At 37.2% G+C, this 24,143-nt stretch overlaps 1 protein-coding gene across 1 annotated transcript in view; it reads right to left on the bottom strand.

Moving 5' to 3' along the window:
• Positions 1-526: 526 nt before the first annotated feature.
• The window catches only part of SLC26A7 (solute carrier family 26 member 7), a 191,476-nt gene continuing 167,859 nt past the window's right edge, over positions 527-24,143 (bottom strand). Inside the window, exons 14-18 of the mRNA XM_043976873.1 lie at positions 22,507-22,555; positions 8,836-8,936; positions 1,698-1,752; positions 1,509-1,612; positions 527-595 (exon numbers count right to left, since the gene is read on the bottom strand). Coding sequence (XP_043832808.1) covers positions 560-595; positions 1,509-1,612; positions 1,698-1,752; positions 8,836-8,936; positions 22,507-22,555 — 345 coding nt within the window. The 3' untranslated portion in view covers positions 527-559. The remainder of the gene's footprint in view (positions 596-1,508; positions 1,613-1,697; positions 1,753-8,835; positions 8,937-22,506; positions 22,556-24,143) is intronic.

The following is a 24,143-nucleotide window of genomic DNA, read 5'->3' on the forward strand; positions in this document are numbered from 1 at the left end:
GGTTAACCATACGATAACTAAAGTTGTTTTTACATCTTTACTGCTGTAAGAAGGTTTGCTATTTGTTTGGAGAGGGAAAAGGCACTTATTTGAAACTGTTATATATGGCCTAAAGAGACAGTTTTACAGAAGATGAGGAAGGGTTCCTAATGCATTATTCCAAGAAATATGTACCTATACTTTGCAAATTAACTTTTAATGAAACAGAATTAAAACAATATACAAAATGATAGCGATAGTCCAGGATTTTAGGTTAGTCTTTCAAAATGTTGTATTTAAACATATATCAATTCTCTATGAAAATATAGCTATAGGCTAACCAACCCTATGGGTCTGCTTGACATTAGGAGAACAGAGATAAAAAAGAAACAACTTTTTGGTAAATACAGACCAGTAGCCACTCAGTTACTGAATCTATTTATTATATTTGGTATGTATAAAATGTGTTGCCTGTAGAAGTTCAACAACAGCAACGACAAAAGATCATGTAGAAACATCGTGACTCGGTTGATCTTGGGGAGTTGCTCAGAGAGAAGAGCTGAGCTGTAACACATTATACTCAGACTTCACTGTGGTCACTGAATTTGCTCAAATTCTGAAACAAATAGAATATCAGTGAACAATGATAGGTAACATTAAAAGGGAGAAAGTCACCAAAAAAGAAGTCCTGCCAGGAAAATGAATAAGAAATCCTTGCTCTCTAGGTAGGTCCACCCTCTTATGGGGTATGGAGACCATAGGGATGGGTTCCCAGGGCACCCAATGATATTGAAGCAATAGGGAAAGGGAGCCAAAGGTGAAATAGAGTGTCTCTGATGAGTCAGATTCCTAGCACATGTACAAACACAGCTAGAGAGCACGTTACAGGCCTTATCATCTGAATCCTTGGTTTTTCAGATGAGGAAACCAAGAACCAGATAAATTAAGTAGTATGCCCAAGATTACACAAGGAGTACATGACATGGGAGGGATCCAAACCAAGGCCCCAAACCAGGGTTCTTTCCTACTGCACCAAGATGAAATCAGGAAGTAGTAAGTTACCTAGGGTCTCAACCATCCCTCAAGGTGAGGCGGACGGGGTTTGGCAGTACATTTAAAGGTACAGTCCTGAGAGGTAGCCATGTTCTGTACATAGCAGTTGCCAAAGATAGAGATATTAGTTTGGAAGTAGAAGTGTAATTATAGGAAAATGGAAAGTCATATTTAGAGTTTAGCATTCATATATTGGCCAACCCAGAAAGAGGCATTTGATTTAAACAGCAGGTGTGGAGCTTTGCATCTTATAAGTACATAACAAATATTATGATTAGGTCTTATGGATCGGGGGAACTAATATTAAACACCAGTATCTAAACAGTCAGGAAAGGAATTGCGGGTCTTATAGAAAGGATACTGAAACATAGATCTTCAATATGTTTTTGAGATACAAATAATGCCTGTGGGAAAATCTCAAAATGTGACTAGCATATTGTACAAATATTCCTAAATTTCTTCCGCTTTGAACTCACCTTATTTAAATGGATGGCACCAATTGCAGCAGATACTGATTCAAAGAAAATGTGTTTATCTGACTCTAGGTGTCCGCAATATTGCACTGCCTTTTTCAAGGAAGCTGAAACAGAGGATGGATATTAAATGCCACATGATGAATGCTTCAGTATCACAGTAAATGCATTTACCAAGGATTACTTACTTACCTGTGCAATTTGCTAATAAGAAGTCGATATTTTGGCTTTTGCAATCTGTGTAAGCCTAGAGGGATTAAAGTAAGATATGTCAATCAACTCTGAGGAGGGAGATAGGTTGGAAAAGTTACTATTAGTGTGACTAAGGGAAAATCACTTAACTTCTCAATGTCCAGGTTTCCTCATTTACAAAAGAAGTATGAGTTGGACTAGATGTATCTAATCATATATATGTATTAATGAAATAACACCACCAGAGGGAGCCATTGTATATGCCATTACCACACACTGATTCATTTCACTGAAGAGACTTAAGCAGAAAAAATAGCTTTATTCAAACAAGACATTTATCATTTCTTTAACTATATTTTTCTTTAATATTTTCCCTTGGTTCAGTGTTAATAACATTAAAAGGTTGCCTATTGCCCAATCCAAGTTAAATATTTCCATCCCTATCTAATTCCTCTGGAAGTACCAAAGATACACAAAGAAAACTAAATTATATATATTGCAGATTTAAAATTTTACTAATCCTGAAAGATTTATTTGAGCACCAAGAGGGATACATAAAAAACTAAATAATTTAAATTATAGAGATCTAAAATTCAACTAATCCTGCCTGATTTATTTGACCATCTGAGGCTTTCAAGAAAATCCTGGATGACCACTAGTCAGTTATGTGGAATTCTTTTAATGGTATAGGTTGGATTAATAGCTGTGGGGTCCTTTTCAACTCTTTCACGCATTTGAACTCAGTAGGAAAGCCTCATTTCTATTTTTAAGTTTCACCACACATGGTTACAGGAGAACAAATGGTAAAAAGGAAATCTATAGACAGGTTTAAAAAGTGCTCAAAATTCCACTGGATTTGAAAATTCAAACTCCCAAAGGAAGTGTCTGCCTCACTTTCACATTTCTGTCCTGAGTGCAAGTATTTGTATTTATGCTTAGCACATACAAGACATTTAATAGATGCTTATTGCTTAATAGAGTTCCATCCAACTCAAAAGCAGAATAGGTTTGAATACTTTTCTTTTTTTTTTTTTTTTCAGGGCAATGGGGGTTAAGTGACTTGCCCAGGGTCACACAGCTAGTAAGTGTCAAGTGTCTGAGCCGGATTTGAACTCAGGTACTCCTGAATCCAGGGCCGGTGCTTTATCCACTGCGCCACCTAGCCGCCCCCGGTTTGAATACTTTTGAGTGAGGCAATGTGGCAGAAAGAACTCTAGACTTGAAGTGGGAGAGACTTAGGTTTTAATCCTGCTTCAGACACTAATTGTGGAACCATTGGCAAGTCTCTAAACCTCACTTACTTCCTCTGTAATACAAGCATATCAACTATAGTACCCAAGGAAAGCTGCAAGTATTAAATGAGAGGAAGTGTAGAAAAACCCCTGAATATCTTAAAGACCTGTATGGGAGGTGGTTTAATACAGTGAAAAGAAAATATTGGAAGTAGATTTAAATCCTGATTTTTTGTTTTCCTTCCTTCCTTCCTTCCTTCCTTCCTTCCTTCCTTCCTTCCTTCTTTCCTTCTGCCCTTCCTTCCGTCCTTCCTCCCTCCCTTCCTCTCTTCCTTCCTACCTTCCTTCTTCATTTCCTCCTTCCCTCCTTTCCTACCTCCCTCCTATTTTCCTCTCTTCCTTTTTTCCCTTCTCTCTCATGTACTTAACAGACACCATGCTGCCAAAGATGAGAAAAAAATTTAATTAAGATGATCACTGAAACAAAAAGATTTTTAAACCATCTTTACTAATTTAGAGAAACATTGCTTAGAAAGGAATAAAATAAATTCAATCTTGAGACCTGTTAATAAATATCTACTAGATTTTTAAGGTAAGAAGGATGAATTCAAGGTGACACTTGGATGTTTGGCTTTTCATAAAGCCCAATGAAGCATAAAAACAGTCATGGCTGGTTTACTGGTGTTGATAAACATAATCTCTACCTCAGTGACCTCCCTGATATCCCATATACTTGACTAAGTAGAGGTCACCTCACTTTCCCCAGCCAACAACTCCCAGATATAATGTTTCTGAACCTGTAAACTACTTAGGAAACAGTTGAGTGAATTAAAAAGTGGAGACTTAAGTGTGCCCCAAGAGAAACTTAACCCTTTCATTCTGAACACCATTATTTGACAGCCTGAGACTATGGGACATAAGGACTTATGTTTTCTTTAGAAGTCATTACTCAATACCTTCCTTCCTTAGGGTTATATTATCCCCATGCTCACAAACGAATCCAGCAGATAAATCATTATGTTTATAATGCCACAGAAAAAATCGATGTTAGCATTGGTGTGCAGTCACTGCCTCTTCTTTATTTTGGACTGAGACGGGGAAAAATGAGAGCAGAACAGACCACACTTTACCAAAGTGGTTTCTGGCCTCTTGACAAATGAATTTGATGATGAGAATGACTGGCTCAGTCAACTATACAGAGGTTCTCCATTAAGACAAAAGGTTGTTTTTTTTTTTTTTAAGATTTCATTGAAAATCACTGAAGCAGTAATCACACATAGAAGTACCTCTTCAACAGTTATATTCAGCAAACATATATTTATTAATAATATTCATATATCACAATATGCCCACATTTATTATTACATATTTATTCCACAATGCTTGAAGACCCCATCTTAGGTGCTTTGGGATATACAGTAGAGACAAGAGTTCTTGCTCTCATGAGGTTTACAAGCCAGAAGACAGATAAACCATTTTGAAAAGTGCGCATTACTCAAAATTGTTTATGGAAGTCTTGTAGGTTTTTTTAATCACAGACTATGTTCCGTGAGAGCAGGGTAACTTTTCTGCTTCTTAACAATTCCAATGGCTACTTTCCAATTCCTAGTACAGGTAGTGTAAGTCATGTTAGGGAGCAGTTTTCTAATTTTAATTTCCCATAATATTGAATACAGAAGGGACGTCAATGACCATCTAGTATCATTTTTTCATGACCAGTAATTATCTCTTTGGTAAACTTGACCAACTATAATACAGCTTCTGCTTAATGACTTTCTTGAGGTCTCCCTCAGAAGAAGAATCATTGCAATTTTGGATAGCTCAATGGCTGGGAGGTTTTCTTTCCTGACATTGAGCCTAACATTGATTTTCTGCAGTTTCTACTCATTGGTCCTAGTTATGCCTACAAAAGCTCAACAGAAAACAATCACATGAAAGGCCTCCAAACAGTTGGAGACAGCTATCATATTCAATTAAAGTCTTCTAATCAGGGCAGCTAGGTGGCGCAGCGGATAGAGCACCGGCCTTGGAGTCAGGAGTACCTGAGTTCAAATCTGGCCTAGACACTTAACACTTACTAGCTGTGTGACCCTGGGCAAGTCACTTAACCCCAATTGCCTCACTAAAAAAAAAAAAAAGTCTTCTAATAAAAATGGACAGTGCCTGGAAGCCAGGAATATCACATTTCAAATCCCACCTTTGACACATACCCTGTGACCCAGGATAAGTGACTCAACTTCTCAGTTTCCAACAATTCTCTTGGCCACAAGATACAGACTAGTTGCTAATCTGCATTAGTAGAGGGAACTTTCTTACTAAAAAAAAAAATCATAGCAATGAAAAACTTGTTGCTGTTGAGTTGTTTCAGTCATGTCTGATTCTTTGTGATCCCATTTGGGGTTTTCTTGACAAAGATGCTGGATTAGTTTGTCATTTCCTCCTCCAGCTCATTTTACAGATAAGGAAACTGAGGTGAATAGGGCTAAGTAACTTGCCCCTGGTCACACAGCTAAAAAGTGTCTGAGGACAGACTTGAACTCATTAAAATGAATCTTCCTGACTCCAGGCTTGGTGCCCTATCCACTGCACCACCTCACTGCCCCAGTGAAAGACTAAATAGTTGTTGTTGTTTTTAATCATATCTCAAGAGTCTACTGCTTGACAAAGCATAGTGCTAAATATAGGTGATACAAAGACAAAAGTGAAAAGTTCCCTAACCTCAAGGAGTTTATGTGCTCTTTGGTAGAAGAAGAAAACAATCTCTATACAGTTAGGTAAATGCAAAGTATAAACAAAGTGCATTGGGGGAATCAGAAAAGTCTTTGTATCCAAGCTATTCTTTTAAATAAGCTTGGGATTCTGGGTCTGAACATGTTATTCTCCTGCTTGGGGGTAAAAACCCTTTAGTAGTTCCCTCCTAATTTTTAAATAAAATACAAAAGATTCTGTTTGACATTTAAAGCCCTTCACAATCCAGGCCCAGAGACCATCTTTCCAAACTCATAACACATCACTAGCTCTCACACATTCTTTTCCCTAGCCAAGATGGCCTAGTTGCTGCTCCTATCCATGACCATCTAATTTCTGCCACTGTATCTCTGGATAGGCTGTCTCGCATTCCTGAAGTATTTTCCCTCCTCTTGAATCCCTGAGCTCCATCCAAAAGGCCATTCCCACTTATCTAAGTTTTTCATATTTCCCCACTTCCACCCCCATCACTTTGTATCAAGTTTGTGAATATTTCTTTTACAGCATTTCCTTGTATTTACTAATCTGTGAAAATGTTGCTTTCCCCTCAAAATGTAAATTCCTGGAGGGTGGAGTCTTTCCCATGTTTGTATTTATATCATCAGATGGCAATACAAGGTCTGAATAGGCACTTGCTAAATTTTTTTTTATTTATTCATTCTTTAAGGGGGAGATAAGGAAAGAATATCCTCCAGATTTGGAGGAACACCTCAGCAAAGGTAAAGAGGTGGGAAATAAAAAATTCAAGTCAAGAAAATGGATAGTAGGCCAGTTTGACTAGACTGGAGAGTAATATGAAAAAAGATCATCCAGGGGGCTTTAAATGAGGAATTTATATTTTATTCTTGAGATAATAGGTAGCCACTGAAGCTTTTTAAGCAGGGAAATGACATGGTAAGAATGGAATAATGAGGGATTTTAAACCATATTATATGATTGATTTGATTAAGATCACACAACTAATAAGGTCAGAATGGGAAACCAGATCTTGAGACTTCATCCAAGCCTAGTGATTTTTCTATTACATTGTCACCATGTTGTTGCTGTTCTTCAGTCATTTCAGTAGTATATGACTTCTCATACCCCTACACGTGGATGTTCTGTCCAAAGGAATATCAATTTTGATAACTTATACTTCTCCAGATATCTTGGGGTTTAGAGGCTAGATTTTTTTCTTCCCTATTTATTTATTCTATCATTGGTTTGGATTTTTTTTTACAATTAACTGTTTTGTTTCATGTAGTTTCAATTTATGATTTCTTAAAATATAGTTCTAAAAAACCAGGCTTTGATAAAATCCATTGGGATTCAAATGAAGATACTTGACTCTGCCTTTAAACCCAAATCACTGTGGCTCTCACTGATTGGCCAATAATAGGCCTGCCCAAGTCTCATTTTCCCACCATTTGGTTTTTTGATGGCACAGAGTAAGTGTAAATAGAAATTGTTTCAGTTCTGGCCAGAAACTCTGAGAGTCTTCTCCTGATCTTTTACCTCAATTCTTACCTAGCCTTTAATTACTAAATGGGAATTGCCTGAGACAAATTGAGACCTAGGACAGACCTTAGCTTAAAGAGGCCATGTTCTTCCACTGCATCCTGAGCCATTGTCAGTCTTCTTGACCTATGTCTTACCACTGGACTCTGGTGACTCTATAGGAGAGAGTAACTTAAATCCAATTCACTTGCAAGTCAAAACAGCACCCTCCCGATGTCATTGGTCCTCTTCAAAAACAAAGGATGAACAACAACAACAATAACAATTCATGACCTCATTTAGGATATTCTTGGCAAAGTTACTGGAGAGGTTTGCCATTTTCTTCACCATCTCATTTTACAAATGAGGAAACTGGTGCAAACAGGGTTAAGTGACTTGCCCAGGGTCACACAGCTAATAAGTATCTGAGGTCAGATTTGAACTCAGGTCTTCCTAACTCCAGGCCTGGTCCTCTCTGCACTGTGCTACCTAGCTGCCCACACTGTCACCATATATCACCACCATAGATGGTCCCTAAGGTCCATTGAGCTTAAGATTTTATTAAATTAGTAGCACAAACAGGGAGAATATTTAGCCTACATAGAAATTAAAGTCAACTGACTTTAAGCACTTATGACACCAAACTGAGCTCAATGAATGTATTCATTACAAACAGTAATCCTCCATGCCTACAATTGTAGTTTTTGCTACTCAGTAATAATAGTGGTGAGGTCTTCTTACCTGAACACTCACAAACAACCTGTGGCATGGCTAGTTCCAGTACTGTTACCCTCATTTTACAGTTATGGAAATGGAGGCTCAGAGACATTAACTGACTTGACTATGGTCACACAGCTAGGTCAGAGTTCTCATTTAGACAGGGCTTTAGAGTTTTTAAGGTACTTTAAATATATTATAAAATTCTATCTAAACAATAGGCTGTTAAGTAGGTAGCATAAACAATGTTATTTTCACTTTGCAGATAAGAACACTGGAGGACTTAGCTTTCTTACTTCCAGACAGTCAACCATGAGGTTCCCAAGGTCCTGATTGGTGAGTGTCTCATTCGTGACTCTCTGAAGCAGGTCAGATGCCCCAGAAATACTTTGCTTTTCTATTTTGCCATCTATACCCAAGAGAGGAAGCATGACATAGTGGAAAGCCTTGGGTTCAAGTCTCCTCTGATACATGCTGAGTACATGAACATGTACAAGTCATTTAAACTCTCATTACCCCGAGGTAATACTCTAAGACTGGATATAATAGGGGTGTTGCTGATCTGTACCAGTGGAGGAAATTCCTTTTCCAAGAGTTCTTGGTGTTTATGAAATCACAGAAACAGATACTGTTCCAAAAGAAACGTGTGTATATTTGCATATATGTAGGTATGTAGCACCATTATCTTGCTATCCCTATCAGGAAGGAAGATATGCATGAACACAAACTGGATAAAATACATAATGTTACAATGACTTCTAACTACTCTTGTTTTCATGGGAAGAGTATGTTACATAGGCACATTGGAAACAACCAATCCAACCCACCATTTTTCTACTCTTGAAGCAAAGGGTCCAGAGGTACAAACTCACTTTGCCTGTCAAGGGCAGACTTTAACTTCAGTTTAAGAGAAAGAGAATTACATCTAGGAGAATATTCAAGCTTAAGATAAATTATTTAAATACCTGAACAAGTATAGACACTCCAGTATAGTCAAAGAAAGTCAATCCAGTACAATCCAGAATCACAGAACATTTTTCATTAGGATATGGCTGTGGTGTTTCCCCTGGAAAAAGAACAGAGATACAATTTGATGAAAATTTCCAAAGGAAAAAGTTCCCAGCTTTCAAGAAACATAAGGAAATGATTAGAGACTAATGCATAATAATAATTTGCATTATTAAATTTCCAAGGTGCTTTCACGTGCTTTATATAATATGAATACCAAATAAATTAAAATACTATGAAAGATAAAGAGGTTCAAGGTTTCAGACATAACCTAATTTTTCTGTTCAATTATATAAATGGGATTATTCATTTTAGTTGATGTTTGTTGGGTTTATTAAGATAGAAACATCTACGTGGCCCAGTGAACAGAACACTGGAATCAGGGAGACCTGAGCTCAAATCCTGCCTCAGATATTTACTTACTCATTGTGTGACCCTGGACAAGTGGCTTAAGTTTTGCTTGCCTCATTTTCCTCATCTGTAAAACAAGGATCATGATCATACCTGATATTTGTTAAACCTTTTTGCGAGCCTTAAAGCTAGTAAGTGCCTGAGACCAGATTTGAGCTTGGCTTCCTAACCCCAGGATCTATTGTGCCACCTAAGTGAAATAATTATCAAAATATAATAATTATAGGATATTATAAATGTAGTGCAAGTTCTTACTAAGTCAAAAAGAAGACCTTCCCCAGTGACTAACATTTCTGTTGCCAACATTTGGTATCAACAATAGCTAGCATTCATATAACATCTACTGTGTATCTGGCACTGTGCTACATTCTTTACAAATATTATTTTATTTCATCCTCATAACAGCCACAGGAGACAGATGCTATTATCAGCCTCATTTTACAGATGAGGAAATGGAGGCAAAATTGCCCAATGTCCCACAAATAAGGAAATGTTTGAAGTGAAATTTAAACTCAGATCTTTCTGACTCTAGGCCTAGTGTTCCATCCATTACACCACCTACCTGCCTCATGTAATTACTGCCTACTGAGGCTAGAGGATCACATTTTGCTTCAGTATCCAGCAATGAACGAATCACAGAACTTTTGAAATACTTAAGAATCTGTAAATCACATAAGTATTGCAAAAATGCATACAGTTCTTTACCCCATAACTATAGGGTGTTTTTTAAAGGAAAAAAAATATATTAAATGCTATGCATGGATTATGGACCCACAGCTTCTCTTTTCAGATGTAAAAGCTCAAACATTTTGGTGTCTATAGGCAAAATCAGTTCAGGTGCTAAGACTCAAACCTCCCCAGCTCCATGGGAAGGGAGGCAAGGTAAACCAGTCAGGTAGTCCAAACAACTAAATGATGTTTGGGAAATTCTTAACTAGATTCCCCCTGGGAAACACTTCCCCTATGTGTTACCCCTCTTCACTCTCTAATTCTCTGAACTGATGGGGTCTGTGAGTCCTCTGTTCTCCCCTCAGCACCAGTGAATGGAAGAGAAGGAATAAGAAGCTGTGTGGTCTAAAGACTAAAGCCCAAGAAGACCTCAGTTTAAATCCCCCTTCAGACACCTACTGGGTATGTAACAGTGTGCAAGTTGATTTAAGTTCTGTGCCTGTTTCCCTTTTGTAAAATAAGGGGGTAGAGGAAGGGAACTAATAATCTCTAAGGTTCTTTCCAGATCTAAGTTAATTATGTTATGAGGTCTAAGAGGCAAGATCTGCCCAGGTCTTTCAGTTCCCTGGAAGTAGTCAGAAGGGAGAAAGACGCCCCTAACAGAAGTACCAATAACCTAATTTCCTCTACTCTGTCCTTTTTCCTTCTTGGGGGAAAAATTTACCAGTGACATCATATGTCACTTCTCACTTACCAGACCCTGCTGTTCACTGTTTTTGCAGCTGAAACTTTCCATTTAGGGTCTACAGCTCCTACCCTGGCTATAGCCTCCTTCTCCCCCCCCCACCTATTACTATCCCCCAACATTTTATAGGTCTGTTCCTACAAACACCTATTTCCACTCTGCCTTGGCTCCTCACTTCTTAACTTGTTGCTGTCCAACTGCTGATCTCATCACTCAGCTGAAACTGGTCTGTCTCTCCAAAGTTATCAGTGATCTCTTAATTGACAAATCAAATAGGCTTTCTTTGGTTTCTATCCTTCTTAATATCTCTTTAGTTTTAGACACTGGTGATCATCCTCTTTGTATACTCTTTCTTCACCTCATTTGGGGCTTGGCAACATAGATCTCTCTAGTTCTTTTCCCACCTGTATGATTGTTCCTTCTCCGTCTTTCCTTTGCTGGATCTTTTTTTGTTTTTTCTTTCGTTTTTTGCAGGGCAATGGGGGTTAAGTGACTTGCTCAGGGTCACACAGCTAGTAAGTGTCAAGTGTCTGAGACCAGATTTGAATTCAGGTACTCCTGAATCCAGGGCCAGTGCTTTATCCACTGCTTTATCACTATTTTTCATTTTTTATTGTGAACTTAACAACTATGAACAAAAAATTGTTATGAAACTGTTTTAAAGTGTATATTAAATCTAAAATGATAGTACAAAAATGCCCTGTTATTTGTCTCCTTTGGACCTACCTTCAACTCTCTTCTATGTATTTCAAATGCTTCATTGATTCTCTTCTATGTTCCTTTTTTAAAATCACCCTAATTACCCATTGCCCTTTCTTCACCACATCAATAGAAGCCCACCATTGTAACCAATACCTATAGTCAAGTAAATCAAATTAATGTACTGACTATGTCTGTACATGTCTCTGTCTGCACTTCTGATCTGTCACCCCTCTGCCAGGAGGTGGTAAACATGCTTCATCATCAGTTTTCAGAAATCATGATTGGTCACTGCATTGATCAGAACTTTTGGTCTTTCAAAGTTGTTTTCCTTTATATTCATTCATCCAAGATATTCTTCCATCCATCCATCTAGCTGTTAGTGTTCCCTCTGTGCTGACTCCTCATTTCTCTCTACATTCTCTCATTCAGTAACCTCATCAGCTCCTGTGGGTTCAATTATCAATATCCCTATGATTACTCTCTAGGCAGATGACTCTTATATCTGTATATTCAGTTCTAGTCACCCAATCTTCAGTCACATGTAACTACCCATATGGTCATTGCCAACTGGCTATCTTATAGGCATATCAAAATCAATATTTTGAAGATAGAACTCATTATCTTTCCCAAAAATCTTACCCCTCCCATGAACTTCACTATTTCTGTTGGGAAACACTATGCTCAGAGTCACCCAGGTTCTCAGTGTCATTCAAGACTCCTCACTTTCCCTCATTTCACATGTCCAATAATTTGCCAAATATTGTCATTTGTTTGCTTATATTCTAGAAGGAAGATACAATCTGTAAACAGACTAAGTCTGTACATGAAAATTTGAAGAGGAGGGAGGGAGTACTCTCACTTAAGGGAATCAGGAAGTGCAAGAACTAATATTTGAAAGAAGGTCTAGTTACAGGCTTGGGATAGGTTACTTCCTTTTATACATTCCAATGTCCAACTAAACTTGCCCCCCCCCCGATGTTCCACATAATGCAACCTTACAATTCTCATCTCTGCTATTATACTGGCTGTCCTCTCACCCTCACCCTATGACTACATTATGTTCTCTCCTCCCTTCAACCTCATGGAATCCATGCATTCCTTCAAAGCTCAGTCCAAGCATAGCATCCTATTATGATGCCATTCCTGCTTCCCTACCCTATAGTGCTTCCACAGCCCCAAATAACAACATATTTACTGTTTTTCTCTTTTATGTCTATTCTCATATGACTATATGTTGTTTTTCCTCATAGAATTCAAACTCTTTGGTGACAGGAATTCTTTTTTAAAAATTCACTGCCTCGTACACAGCAGCTGCTTAATAAATGCTTTATTGATAATGGTCACATGCATTGATTAAATGACTTCTCCTCTCTGGGGTTCAGATTCTTCATCTGTAAAATGAATGAAGTTGACTAAACTGTTTCTAAATTCCCTTCCAGATCTAAATATATGATGCTGAAGTGAAGTGGATGAGTAAATGGTGACAAAATAAAACTAAGAACCCCTGTTTTCCAGAGCTAAGGCCTAGCAAGCAAGTTGTGCCTTGACCTTGGCAAAACAACAATCCTCTGTAATCATCCTCTGGATGTTATCATTCTCTGGCAAAATCACATAATTCACCCCATGTTATCTGAACTAGACAAACACAGGACAAACTCAGAAAGTCTCCTGCAATGAATCAAACTTTTCACATGCTTGGTAACTGGACAGTTACTAGTACAAGTATGGAGATTTCCCCACACTGCTTTGGGTCTTCCCATGTGGGATGGGGGGTGCAGTACATGTGTCTATAGGTCCTCATTGGTTGAAGCCTTTTTCCTCACTCTGAAAATAAAACTCCTATTTGATTCCTGACTCATCTGTCTCTGCCCTGCTCTGTTTGGCTCTGGCTATTCACAGGTTAGAAGCCGGTTTTGCCCAGTTGACATGTCAGTGTCAGAAGTGGGAATGGATGTGGAATTGGGCCAAGTGGGGGCAGCTAGGTGGCGCAGTGGATAGAGCACTGGCCCTGGATTCAGGAGGTCCTGAGTTCAAATCCAGCCTCAGACACTTGACACTTACTAGTTGTGTGACCCTGGGCAAGTCACTTAACTCCAATTGCCCCACCAAAAAAAAAGGAATTGGGCCAAGTAGACTTTCCAGAACCAGCAGGAATGGACTAGATGTCACCAGAGAGTTCTCTGAGGACCACCTCCTCCTTATCTGGAGAGGCCATGAGGCCTCTTCCTGCTCTAATCCATTCTAAGCTCTCACCTTTGATCAAGTCTGGCTTTCTTTGTGAGGAAAAATCCCTGGGTCCCTCCTGTGATTCATCTCTGATAAGAAGGATATCCTTTCATAACCTGCATACCTCTATTTTTTCCCTCTTTTTGTGCACATCTCTGGGTAAAATTTGCAAATTGTGTGCCTCTGTTGTTGTTGTTGTTGTTGTTGTTGTTTTCCTGAACACTTCTGGTTAAAATTTGCAAACTCTATGCTCTGGTTTTTTTCTTCTTCTCTGCACACCTCTGGTAAAATTTTCAAACTGCATGCCTGCACATCTTTGGTAAAATTTGCAAACTGTGTGCCTCTGTTGAATCAGTTAAAGTTAAATTAAGATTGTAATTGAGCACTTTGTGAATTTTGGGTCTAATTTGTCTTTATGGAATACTGCTTTTGTTTGTTGTTTAAGTGTTATTTGTGTGAAACTTCTAGCTTTGTATCTGTTTGTATCTGGCCTGTCATTTTGTTTCTATGTCTTTGTAAAAATGTTTGTGTCCTGTTTGTGCTATTTGTAGATTCTGTTACCTTGAAAGATTTAAAATACAGCTAGCCAGAAAAAACAGGTAAGGGCTGTAGCTAAAGAATTTAGGACACTGGGAAAGATTAAGGAACTTTCATACTTGAAGCAATTGTCTCAGTAAGCAGGACTAACTCCCACTTTAGGCTTTCTGCAGTATATTAGGTTATAAGAAAAGAGGGAAAATCTGCAAAAAACTTTTTCTGTCATTTCAACATTGGCCAAGCTGGAATTACAGAAATAAACTCAGATAATCAAAGTTTATAGAGCTGCTAAAAACATCTCAGGATTTTGGAAATTTAGAGATTAATCAATAAGGAATTTGAAGATTAATTATTTTAAGATAGCAGGGGAGAACTCCTGGAGCTTGTGGTCATTTTAAGAACTCACCCCATTCTGAAATATCTGAGTAAGGTTGGGGTACGACTATAGAATTTAAGGAAAGATAAGGATTAAATTTTATAGAAGATAAAGGGAGATGACACTTCCCCCTGAAAATTGATAGCTTCATTGTTCTAGGGAAAACAGCTGGTTGGGAAGTAAGCCCACAGTGAAGAAAGAAAAGAAATAGGTAAAGGTTTGCACTTTACAGTAACAGTTTATTAACCCTTCCTTGACACTTCTGACCATGAAAAGAGAAACAATTATTTAAACCAAAAATCACTTTTATCAGAGACCCCCTCCCTCTCATTCTGTTAATCCCTCTCATCTCAGATCAGATTCCAAAATGCAGGTGCTGAAAAAAATGCTGGAAAAATGTAGGGGAACTTGAATTATGTTCTGGTTGCAGAAATCTATTAGCTATGTAATTATAGGCAAATTATCTTACTCTACCCCAGTTGCCTGATATGTAAAAAGGAAAATAATAATGGTACCCACCTCCCAAAGTTGTTGTGAGGTCAAAATGATATGATTGTAAAGTGTTTAACATGGTGACCAGAAGATGCTAAACATATTATTTCTTTAATATAATGTAATTGATCCATGTCTGATAACTTTAAAAGTAGGTTTTTTAAATGCCCAAAGTATTAAGATTAATGATTTTTAATTGGATAATTTGAAAATGCAATTGGTGTCACCTGAAGTTTTGTTTCATGTTTTAAATACATGATTTTTTTTGTATTATTGTGTTTCTAAAATCAATTATATTGTAACATTTGAGAGACCATTGTAATATAATTGCTGTTTGATCAAACAACTTTTTAATCTGGATACTCTTAGACATAAATTAGGCTTTTAAAAAGAGGTAATAAAATATAGATATTTGAAAACTTAAATATTTAATATATAATAGTAAATTTTCATTTGAAAATCTTCGCTATTATGAACATATATAAGATGGTTAGGGTACTTCCTCATACCTATTGGATTGGATAATAGGACAGCAGAGAAAAATGACAAATGTTGTGGGGGATATGGGGAAAATGAGATATTAATGTACTCTTGGTGAAGTTGTAAACTGATTCAAACATTCTGTAGAGCAATTTGGAACTATGGCCATAGGCTATAAGGCCATGCATACTCTTTGATCTAGTAATACCACTACTAGATTGGTATCCTAAAAGAGATAATAAACAAAAAGTTGAATTTAAAATGGAGGAGATGCCCATCAATTGTGAAATGGCTGAACAAATTGTGGGATGAGATTATGATGAAACACTATGGTGTTATAAGAAATGATGAACAGGATGCTATCAGAAAAACCTGGAAGAACTTACATGAGCCGATACAAAGTGAAATGTACTGTATACAAAGTAACAGAAATATTGTAAGATGATCAGCTATGAATGACTTAGCTATTTTCAGCAATAAAATGATCCAAGACAAGTCTGAAGGACTTAAGAAAAATGCAATCCCTCTCCAGAGAAAGAACTGATGGTGTCTGAATACAGATTGAAACATAATTTTTTTAGTTCCTTTTTCTTAAGTTTTTTGTCTGTTTTCTTTCACAACCTGACTAATGTGGAAATGTTTTGCATGACTACACATGTATAGCATATCTAATTGCTTGCATTCTTTTTTTTTTAGGGCAATGAGGATTAAGTGACTTGTCCAGGGTCACACAACTAGTAAGTGTCAAGTGTCTGAGGTCAGATTTGAACTCAGGTCCTCCTGATTCCAGGGCTGGTACTTTTTTCACTGTGCCACCAAGAATCCACTTGCATTCTTAAGGGGGAGGGGGGAGCGTAGGGAAGGAGGGAGGAAGGGAATTTGGAAGACAAAGTTTTAAAAATTGACATTCAAATTGTTTTTACATGTAATTTGGGAAAAATAAAATTCTAAAGAAATGGGGGAAAACGATGTAGCTTCAACATATTAATGATAAGTCAACTATCCACTATTTGCTGTATGTCGGGTAGTTTTAATTTATAAGTAAAGGATAAATTAAATGTTAACTGTTAGGGAAACATGAGGAAAAATATTCAAGTCTAAGTTGTGATTAGTGAAATTTTGCTATTTAAGGTAAAAATTCCTGGGACTGTAACTTACTATTATTTTGAGCTTTGATTACAGGGAGAGTTGTATTGTCATGCAGTTAATAGTAGAAAATGGCAAGTGCTTCAGTCTGAGAACTGCTAATAGTGAATATCTGTGCCTGGGAAAAGTTTTGGGGATGACTTTGGCCTGGTTCAAGGTAGGATCCTCATGACTCTATTTCCCCACTGTGGTATTTACTTTCTGTAAAGGAAAATTCCCATGTGATTAATCCTGAGCCATGTTTTTAACACCTTATGAATATATGACTGGTTGTGAGATATGACTCATGACTGGCATCAAACAGAGCTAAGGGAATATTCCCCCATTGTGATATATTACATTGTTCTAACTATGTCCCTCCTTTTCCTCTTATAGTAAATTTCTATAATCAAGAAGTTTTGTAAGTACAATGCTAAATTTATTAAATAATAGGTTGATAGTGAAATATCTCTGAGTTACTATTATAAGATCCAAGTATGAACATTTTACAATTTTAATCTGTATTTGTGGTCAAAGTACAATATATGTGTGATATACTCCTAAGGAGGAAATGATTAGACAAAGTAATAAGACAAAGATGTCATGTAAAAGTTTTCTAAATAAATGGAAGAGTAAATTTTAAGAAAGGCAACAGGATTACATTTTTTTTTTTGTCTAGGAACTATATACAGATGGATATGATTGGCTTCCAAATGTATGTATCTATCATGGAAACTCAGGCTTTGAGTATCTTGGAAATAAGTTCTCAAAACTGGATTAAGAATGTATTAATTGGGGGCAGCCAGGTGGCACAGTGGATAAGGCACCGGCCCTGGATTCAGGAGGACCTGAGTTCAAATCCAGCCTCAGATACTTGACACTTACTAGCTATGTGGCCCTGGGCAAGTCACTTCACCCTCATCACCCCACAAAAACAAACAAAAGGAAAAAAAGAAAATTAAAGATTAATTGAATTTTACACATAAATTGTATTGATAATATTAAAGAAAGAGACATTATTTTCCCATTTTTAAAGTTTCTGTCTGATAATATTAAAAGGCAGGGGCAGCTAGGTGGCGCAGTGGATAGAGCACTGGCCCTAGAGTCAGGAGTACCTGAGTTCAAATACGGCCTCAGACACTTAACACTTACTAGCTGTGTGACCCTGGGCAAGTCACTTAACCCCAATTGCCTCACTAAAATATATATATATATATATGTATATATATATATGTATGTATGTATGTATATATATATGTATGTATATATATATATATATATTAAAAGGCAGGAGGATTCATTTTACAGTTGGACCTTCATAAATTTTTAAAATATTTTTATATCAGGTACAGGATTTAGGTAAGGATAGAAATAACAAATGGAATACATAAACTGAAATTCTCTGAAATTTCAAAACTGGAGAACCAAATTTAATTGATTGTACCAAATTGTATTTCTTGTTACTTGCAGAATTTTCTAGGAACTTCTAGGTTTGGAACCAGAAAAGCAGAACCCCCTTCATAGCTGTTCTGAGAATAAAGCCTATTGTCCCAGAAACGATATCTAAGGAGCAGATAACTATATGAGACATCTAGGACTCACAATATGCTGGTTAAATGGATATTAAGAATGGGTTATTAGGATACAAGGAGACGTTAGTTAATATTGGTAACAATTATTGTATTGCTTTGGTCTTTTGTTTCAGAATGTTTTATGTCTGAGTTTTCTTGGTTACCTTGTTGATACATAAATCTTCCCTCTCAAAATTAGTCCATTGTGATTGATCTTTAATCTGACATTAATGTAACTATGATTATGAATTTATGAAAAACCTTATTGCATTGTTTGAACCTAGCCCCATGAGGCTAGGAAACTGGGCCATCTCTATGTGCAATCTGCCATTGTTTCTAAGGGCTCTTATCAGGTCTTTCTGACTATCCAACAGCTGCCAAACTTGTGGGTGTGTACTTCTGGATCATCTGAAGAAAGCCCCGGCTTCTGAGTGGATGGCAGAACCTTTCAAGGACCTAAAGTTTCGTCTAATACGGACCCAGAAGCAGCCAACACTCAGATGACAAAGCTGTCCCAAGATTCCAGATGAGAGCTAAATATGCTCTTCTAGTCCCCCCCCCTTCCCTTTTGTTATGTACCCGGCCACCAAGGTCCCTATTCGAGTGTGTGTTGGCATTTATGCCCTCTACATTCTCCCCTCCCCCCTTTTCAGCTTGCAAGCAAACAATGACTAGCAATAATACCTGGGACACACTTCCCCAATAGGTCCCCTGAAGGAACTAACCCCATGGGCAACATCTCATCCTGACTCAAGTGGCCTTTTGTGATTATTGGTCAGAAGGATAGGGGCTCTTTCAGACCCTCTCCCTTTGGCCAAAAGGGGGAAATCACAAAATAAGACCTTGGCAAAACAACAATCCTCTATGATGATCTTCTTCATGTTCTCACCCCCTGGCAAAATTACATAATTCACCACGTGTTCTCTGAGCTGGACAAGCACAGGACAAACTCAAAGAGGTCTGCAGTGAATCAAACTTGTCATATGCTTGCTACTCTCTCATTGTCAGGGCTTCAACTAACTGGATAGCCACTAGTGTAAGTATGGAGATCTCCCCACACTGCCTTGAGTCCCTCCACTAGGAGAGGGGCCCTAGCACATGTGTCTATAGCCCCTCCTTGGTTGCAAAACTTTTTTCTCACTCTTAAAATAAAACTTCTCTGATTCCTAACTCACCTGTCTCTGGACTGCTCTGTTTGGCTCTGGCCATTCACAGATTAGCGGTCAGTTCCAGCCAGTTGGTCCATGGGATATTGCCAACAATGATTCGTGCTTGGGAGGTGGCAGCATGTAGAGATTGTAATTCAAGACAGGTATGACCCAAAAAGGAGGTGAGTCAGTCATAAAGGACACTCCAAAGCTGCCTTGGTTTTCATAAAATATTAAAAGAACTGAAAGAAGTCATCCAAAACTCTGAGCCAGTTCTAACTGGTTTGTTCAAGGAAAGAAATGGGTAAGAATCATACAAGATGAAGTTACCCAAGAGTTGCAATTTCCAACAGTGGAGGAAACATAGAAAACAATGAAAACAGAGCAAATGACATGTCATTGTTGCATTTAGTTACTAGGCAAATATTAAGGGGCTGCTTGCTTAAAGTAGCAGTTGTCAACATGTGCTCTGAGAATCCTTGGCAGGTCCCTGAGACCCTTTCAGGGGATTCTTCACCTTAAAACTATTTTCATAATAATACTGACATGTCAATTTTTAATGAAGTAAATATAAATATAATTCACTTAAACACTCTTGAGGGGCAAGTAATTTTCAATATATTTTAGTAGTATGAGGGGGTTCTAAAACCAAAAAGTTTGAGAACTGTTGGCCTAAGGGAATGTGTTTATATAGGACTTTTTTCTATATTTGGGAAATTTATTTTGTCCCCTCCAACCCCCCAAATTAATAAAAATGTCACATGACTATTTCTCAATTTTACAAACTCTAAAGCCTTGATACTGGATTATTCTTCAGTCTATTTGCCTAAATTCTTATTCCAAAGAAAGATTTAATTGTGTTTTAGATAACCAATCGTTCAATATGAGGCAAAAGAATAAAGGATACCAGTTATTAATTAACTTAGACAAAGTCACAAGAAATGGTGCTTATTCCTCTTAAAACCCATTATGTGACTATTCTAGGCAAATCCTGCCTCTAAGCCCTAGTATGTATGTGACCCAAGGCAAATCATTTAACCCTCTAGCAAGTCTCAGTTTCTTCCTCTGCAAAAAAATAGTGATCATAAAAGCACTGATTTCAGAGTTATTGTGAGCATCAAAGGAGATAATGAATATAAAGTTCTTTGAAAACCTTAAAATCATATAAATTATAACATTATTGTCACTACAATGACAAGTATCCAAAATTCGTTATTGACCTTGGAATTTTATTAGACAACAATGAAATCAAGAAACTGTCAAATTCTTAAAAAAACCAGATTTTTTTTCCCTAGTTTTTTCTCCCTATAACTTATTTTAACTTACAAATTTTATCTTTTATAAGGGGGAGGTAACCAATGTTGGGATAATATCATGTTATTTTTGGTACTACAAATCCTCAATAACTTCATACAAGTGTTCAACAGGGATCATCAATACCCACGATGTTGCACAGGAAGCTAGTATTTGAGATGTGAATATTTTGGAAGAGTTCAGTGGGCACAATTGAAAGTAAAAGGGAAGAGAAGGAAAAGTGGCCATGGAGCCAAAGGCAGGCCTTTAAGATTTTGCCTCTTCTGGGCTGGAAAGTAGCAGCTGCAGAATCCTGAAGATTTCTTGATTCAATGAAAAAATAAATAAATAAGTGTCTCAGCAAATAAAGTCAGGGCCTTTATTGTGCATCTTACAGGAAAGTCACTAATATGCCTTTTATTGCCCAGTTTGAATGTCAACCTAACTTAATGACTTAGAACTGGGTTGAATAAGACTCAACATTTCATTTCTGCAGATAGAGACAAAGGTATCCTTTTTTTTAATTTTTGGTTGGGTAAAAGGCACACACAAAGATAATGGACATTTATGGCACAGGGTGGTATTAGGGGGGAAGACATTCAAAGGGAATCAAGACTATTGTTGCAGCCTTAAACAACGTCATTCAAAAGAAGCATTTATAATGAACTTTCCTGAATGCTTTCCAGAAATGAGGAAAGTTTCCATTCTGTACCCTTGTCCTCTCAATTCTCTTATTGTATTTGTCTATCTTTATGGCCATACTTTACTCTAAGTTTCTAAGTAACCAAAACAATTAGATATATAAACGCAGGATAAAAGTAAGATAAATACTGAGATAATAACACAGATCTGCTCTAACCAGAATGGCAGCAAGCTTGGACAATATTCAAATGAGTTAGCTAGACCCCATCACTGAAACCTCTCTCAGTGCAGGATAAATGCTGCTGATTCCAGATGACACACCAATAAACCTACATTTTGACAAAGCGTTTACCAGCAACTATAACCAGGGACATTAATTTCATGATGAGGGATCCATTTCTCCAGCAAAATAGTTGATTAAAGTCTTTCATTCAGGGCATTTTCCTTGTATTGAAAGCCTTCGTATGGTCCCTCAATGAGTCTGACAATAAGTCATTTTGGACCAACATTATATGGACAAAACCTTGCCTGGTTGTTGTCAATGGGCCACTCCTCATTAACTTTATGTAAAAAACAATTTAGGGGCTGGGAGTTTAGGTAAAAGCCACAATCATGGAAATCCTAACTGGTTCTAATAGCCATTTCAATGAAGGTCAAAATAAAAGGCATTATTATTGAGCCTCCCCACAAAAGAAAACTCTTGTCTTTATTTCATCATACACTATTATCATGAGCATTTTTGTCATCCCAGCTTATGCTCCCAGTGGCCTAGGCTCTAGGATTCTATACTGAAGAATAGTTGTGATGTACAGAGAAACATTGGGAGACTTTCCTCACCAGGCCCTACATCTGTGAAATCACAGGTAGGACAAAATATTTATCAAGCTCACTTCACTTACCTCTCCTTTCTTTTCTCCTTTTAAACTTAAAATAATACAGTTAAATGCTTTAATTTGCCACAGAATTTTTGAATATAACCACAGCTTCTGTCTTAAAGATGGCTGAGCACATGAAAAAATCCTATTTTGAAACAATGTAGAGAAATTCACATTTCTGTTATTATGTTTGATGAGAAAAAAATCACTGGGTACATTTCATAGATAAAACAATCAGAAAATGAAAAAGAAATGACATGGCCAACCTCCTCTTTCTTGACTCATTTTCATTGAAGTTAGACTGTTTTTAATTCATTCTATCAGTGGCTAACTTACCATTGCAGGTACCATTGGAAATGGAATTGAGCAACGTGTTTTGTTCATACTGAAAAGAAAATCATGTGTAAGAGAAACAGTATATTTCAAGTATTAATTCTTATCCCTCACGCAATACCATTCTCCTTTTTCCACAATCCCCCCCAAAAAGAATTGCTAACAGCATAATATATGCAAGATCCTGGACTATCACTAGCTATACAAAGACAAAAACCAAACAAACAAAACTATCCCTGTCCCCAAGAATATTACATTTGTTAATATGAATATATGGATCACCTGGATTTGATGGAGGTGATTTCTTATCCAAAAATATTTTTATGAAACCCTGGATTAATAGGAACAAAATGTCCTACAACTGAACTCCAAACTGAACCTAGATAGCTAGCAAATAAAAGACCCTACCTAGTGACTTCTTTTCTCTCAGGATAGTAAGTCCCTATCTCATGGTGACATCTGGACATCCTTATCCTTGCCAAACCCTTTTTTGCAATCCTGTAATCTTATCATGATGTCTCTGTTACATCCATTCTTGTTATATTATTTGCTTTGGGGTTGATCTATAACTGACAATGCCTTATAACCTATTGACAAAAAACAAGGAAATATGTGGTAAGAGGTATGTGACTTTTATTATTATCATGTCACAGACATGTTACCTCCCTTATCAAGTCACAAATAATGTAACTGATATATGAAGTATCAATAAAGCTGAATTTTCATTTTAGTTTGAATGAATCATCTTTCTTTACACCCAAAATGATTGAACCCTTAAGACCTAGCTTATATTCCATTTTAGCAGTGAAACCTTCCCTGAACAAACTGGACCACAGTGATTTCCCCTTCTCCTGCGTAGTTAGAGCACCACTTGTGTGGCACTGAGCATCTAATGCTTTTTATTGCTCATTGATTTTACTATGTATGTAATTTATCTCCCAGGTAGATTACAAACTCCAAGAGGACATGCCTTGACATTACCCATCACTGTTCTCCTTCATATCCATGAACTCCAAAATCCCTTGATCTTTTATATTTGTTTTATAGCATAAAACTTGATAAGGGGTAAAATATGTCTGTAGCATCATAATAATAAAAGTCACATACCTCTCTTACAACATTTTTCCTTGTTTTCCCTTATAGATTTTGGAGGGAAGGGATATCTGTACATGTCTTATGGTGCCTACTTGTTGGAAACTGCTTCAACACAGGGATGATTTATTTTTCACAGAACCACGAACTCACAAAGTCACTAGATTAGATGGGACTTCTAGTACAATACTCAGAGAAATCCCTACTATGACACACTTTGTTTTTTTTTTTCGAATGATAGGCTTAGACTAGATGACCTCTAAACTCCCTTAGAGATCTGATCTATAATACACTCTCTCTCTCTCTCTCTCTCTCTCTCTCTCTCTCTCTCTCTCTCTCTCTCTGTCTCTCTCTCTCTCTCTCTCTGTCTCTGTCTCTGTCTCTGTCTCTGTCTCTTTCTCTCTATCTAAATCTCTGAATCTCTGAATCTCTCTCTCTGAATCTGTCTCTGTGTCTGCTGTCAAACAGAAACCTGTCCCCCACAAAAGCAGAGTAAATCACAGTTATAAAGACAAGCACCCATTTTTTTCAAAATTTTCTCAGCAACC

This window comes from Dromiciops gliroides, chromosome 1 (genome assembly GCF_019393635.1).
Source record: "Dromiciops gliroides isolate mDroGli1 chromosome 1, mDroGli1.pri, whole genome shotgun sequence".
NCBI lineage: Eukaryota > Metazoa > Chordata > Mammalia > Microbiotheria > Microbiotheriidae > Dromiciops > Dromiciops gliroides.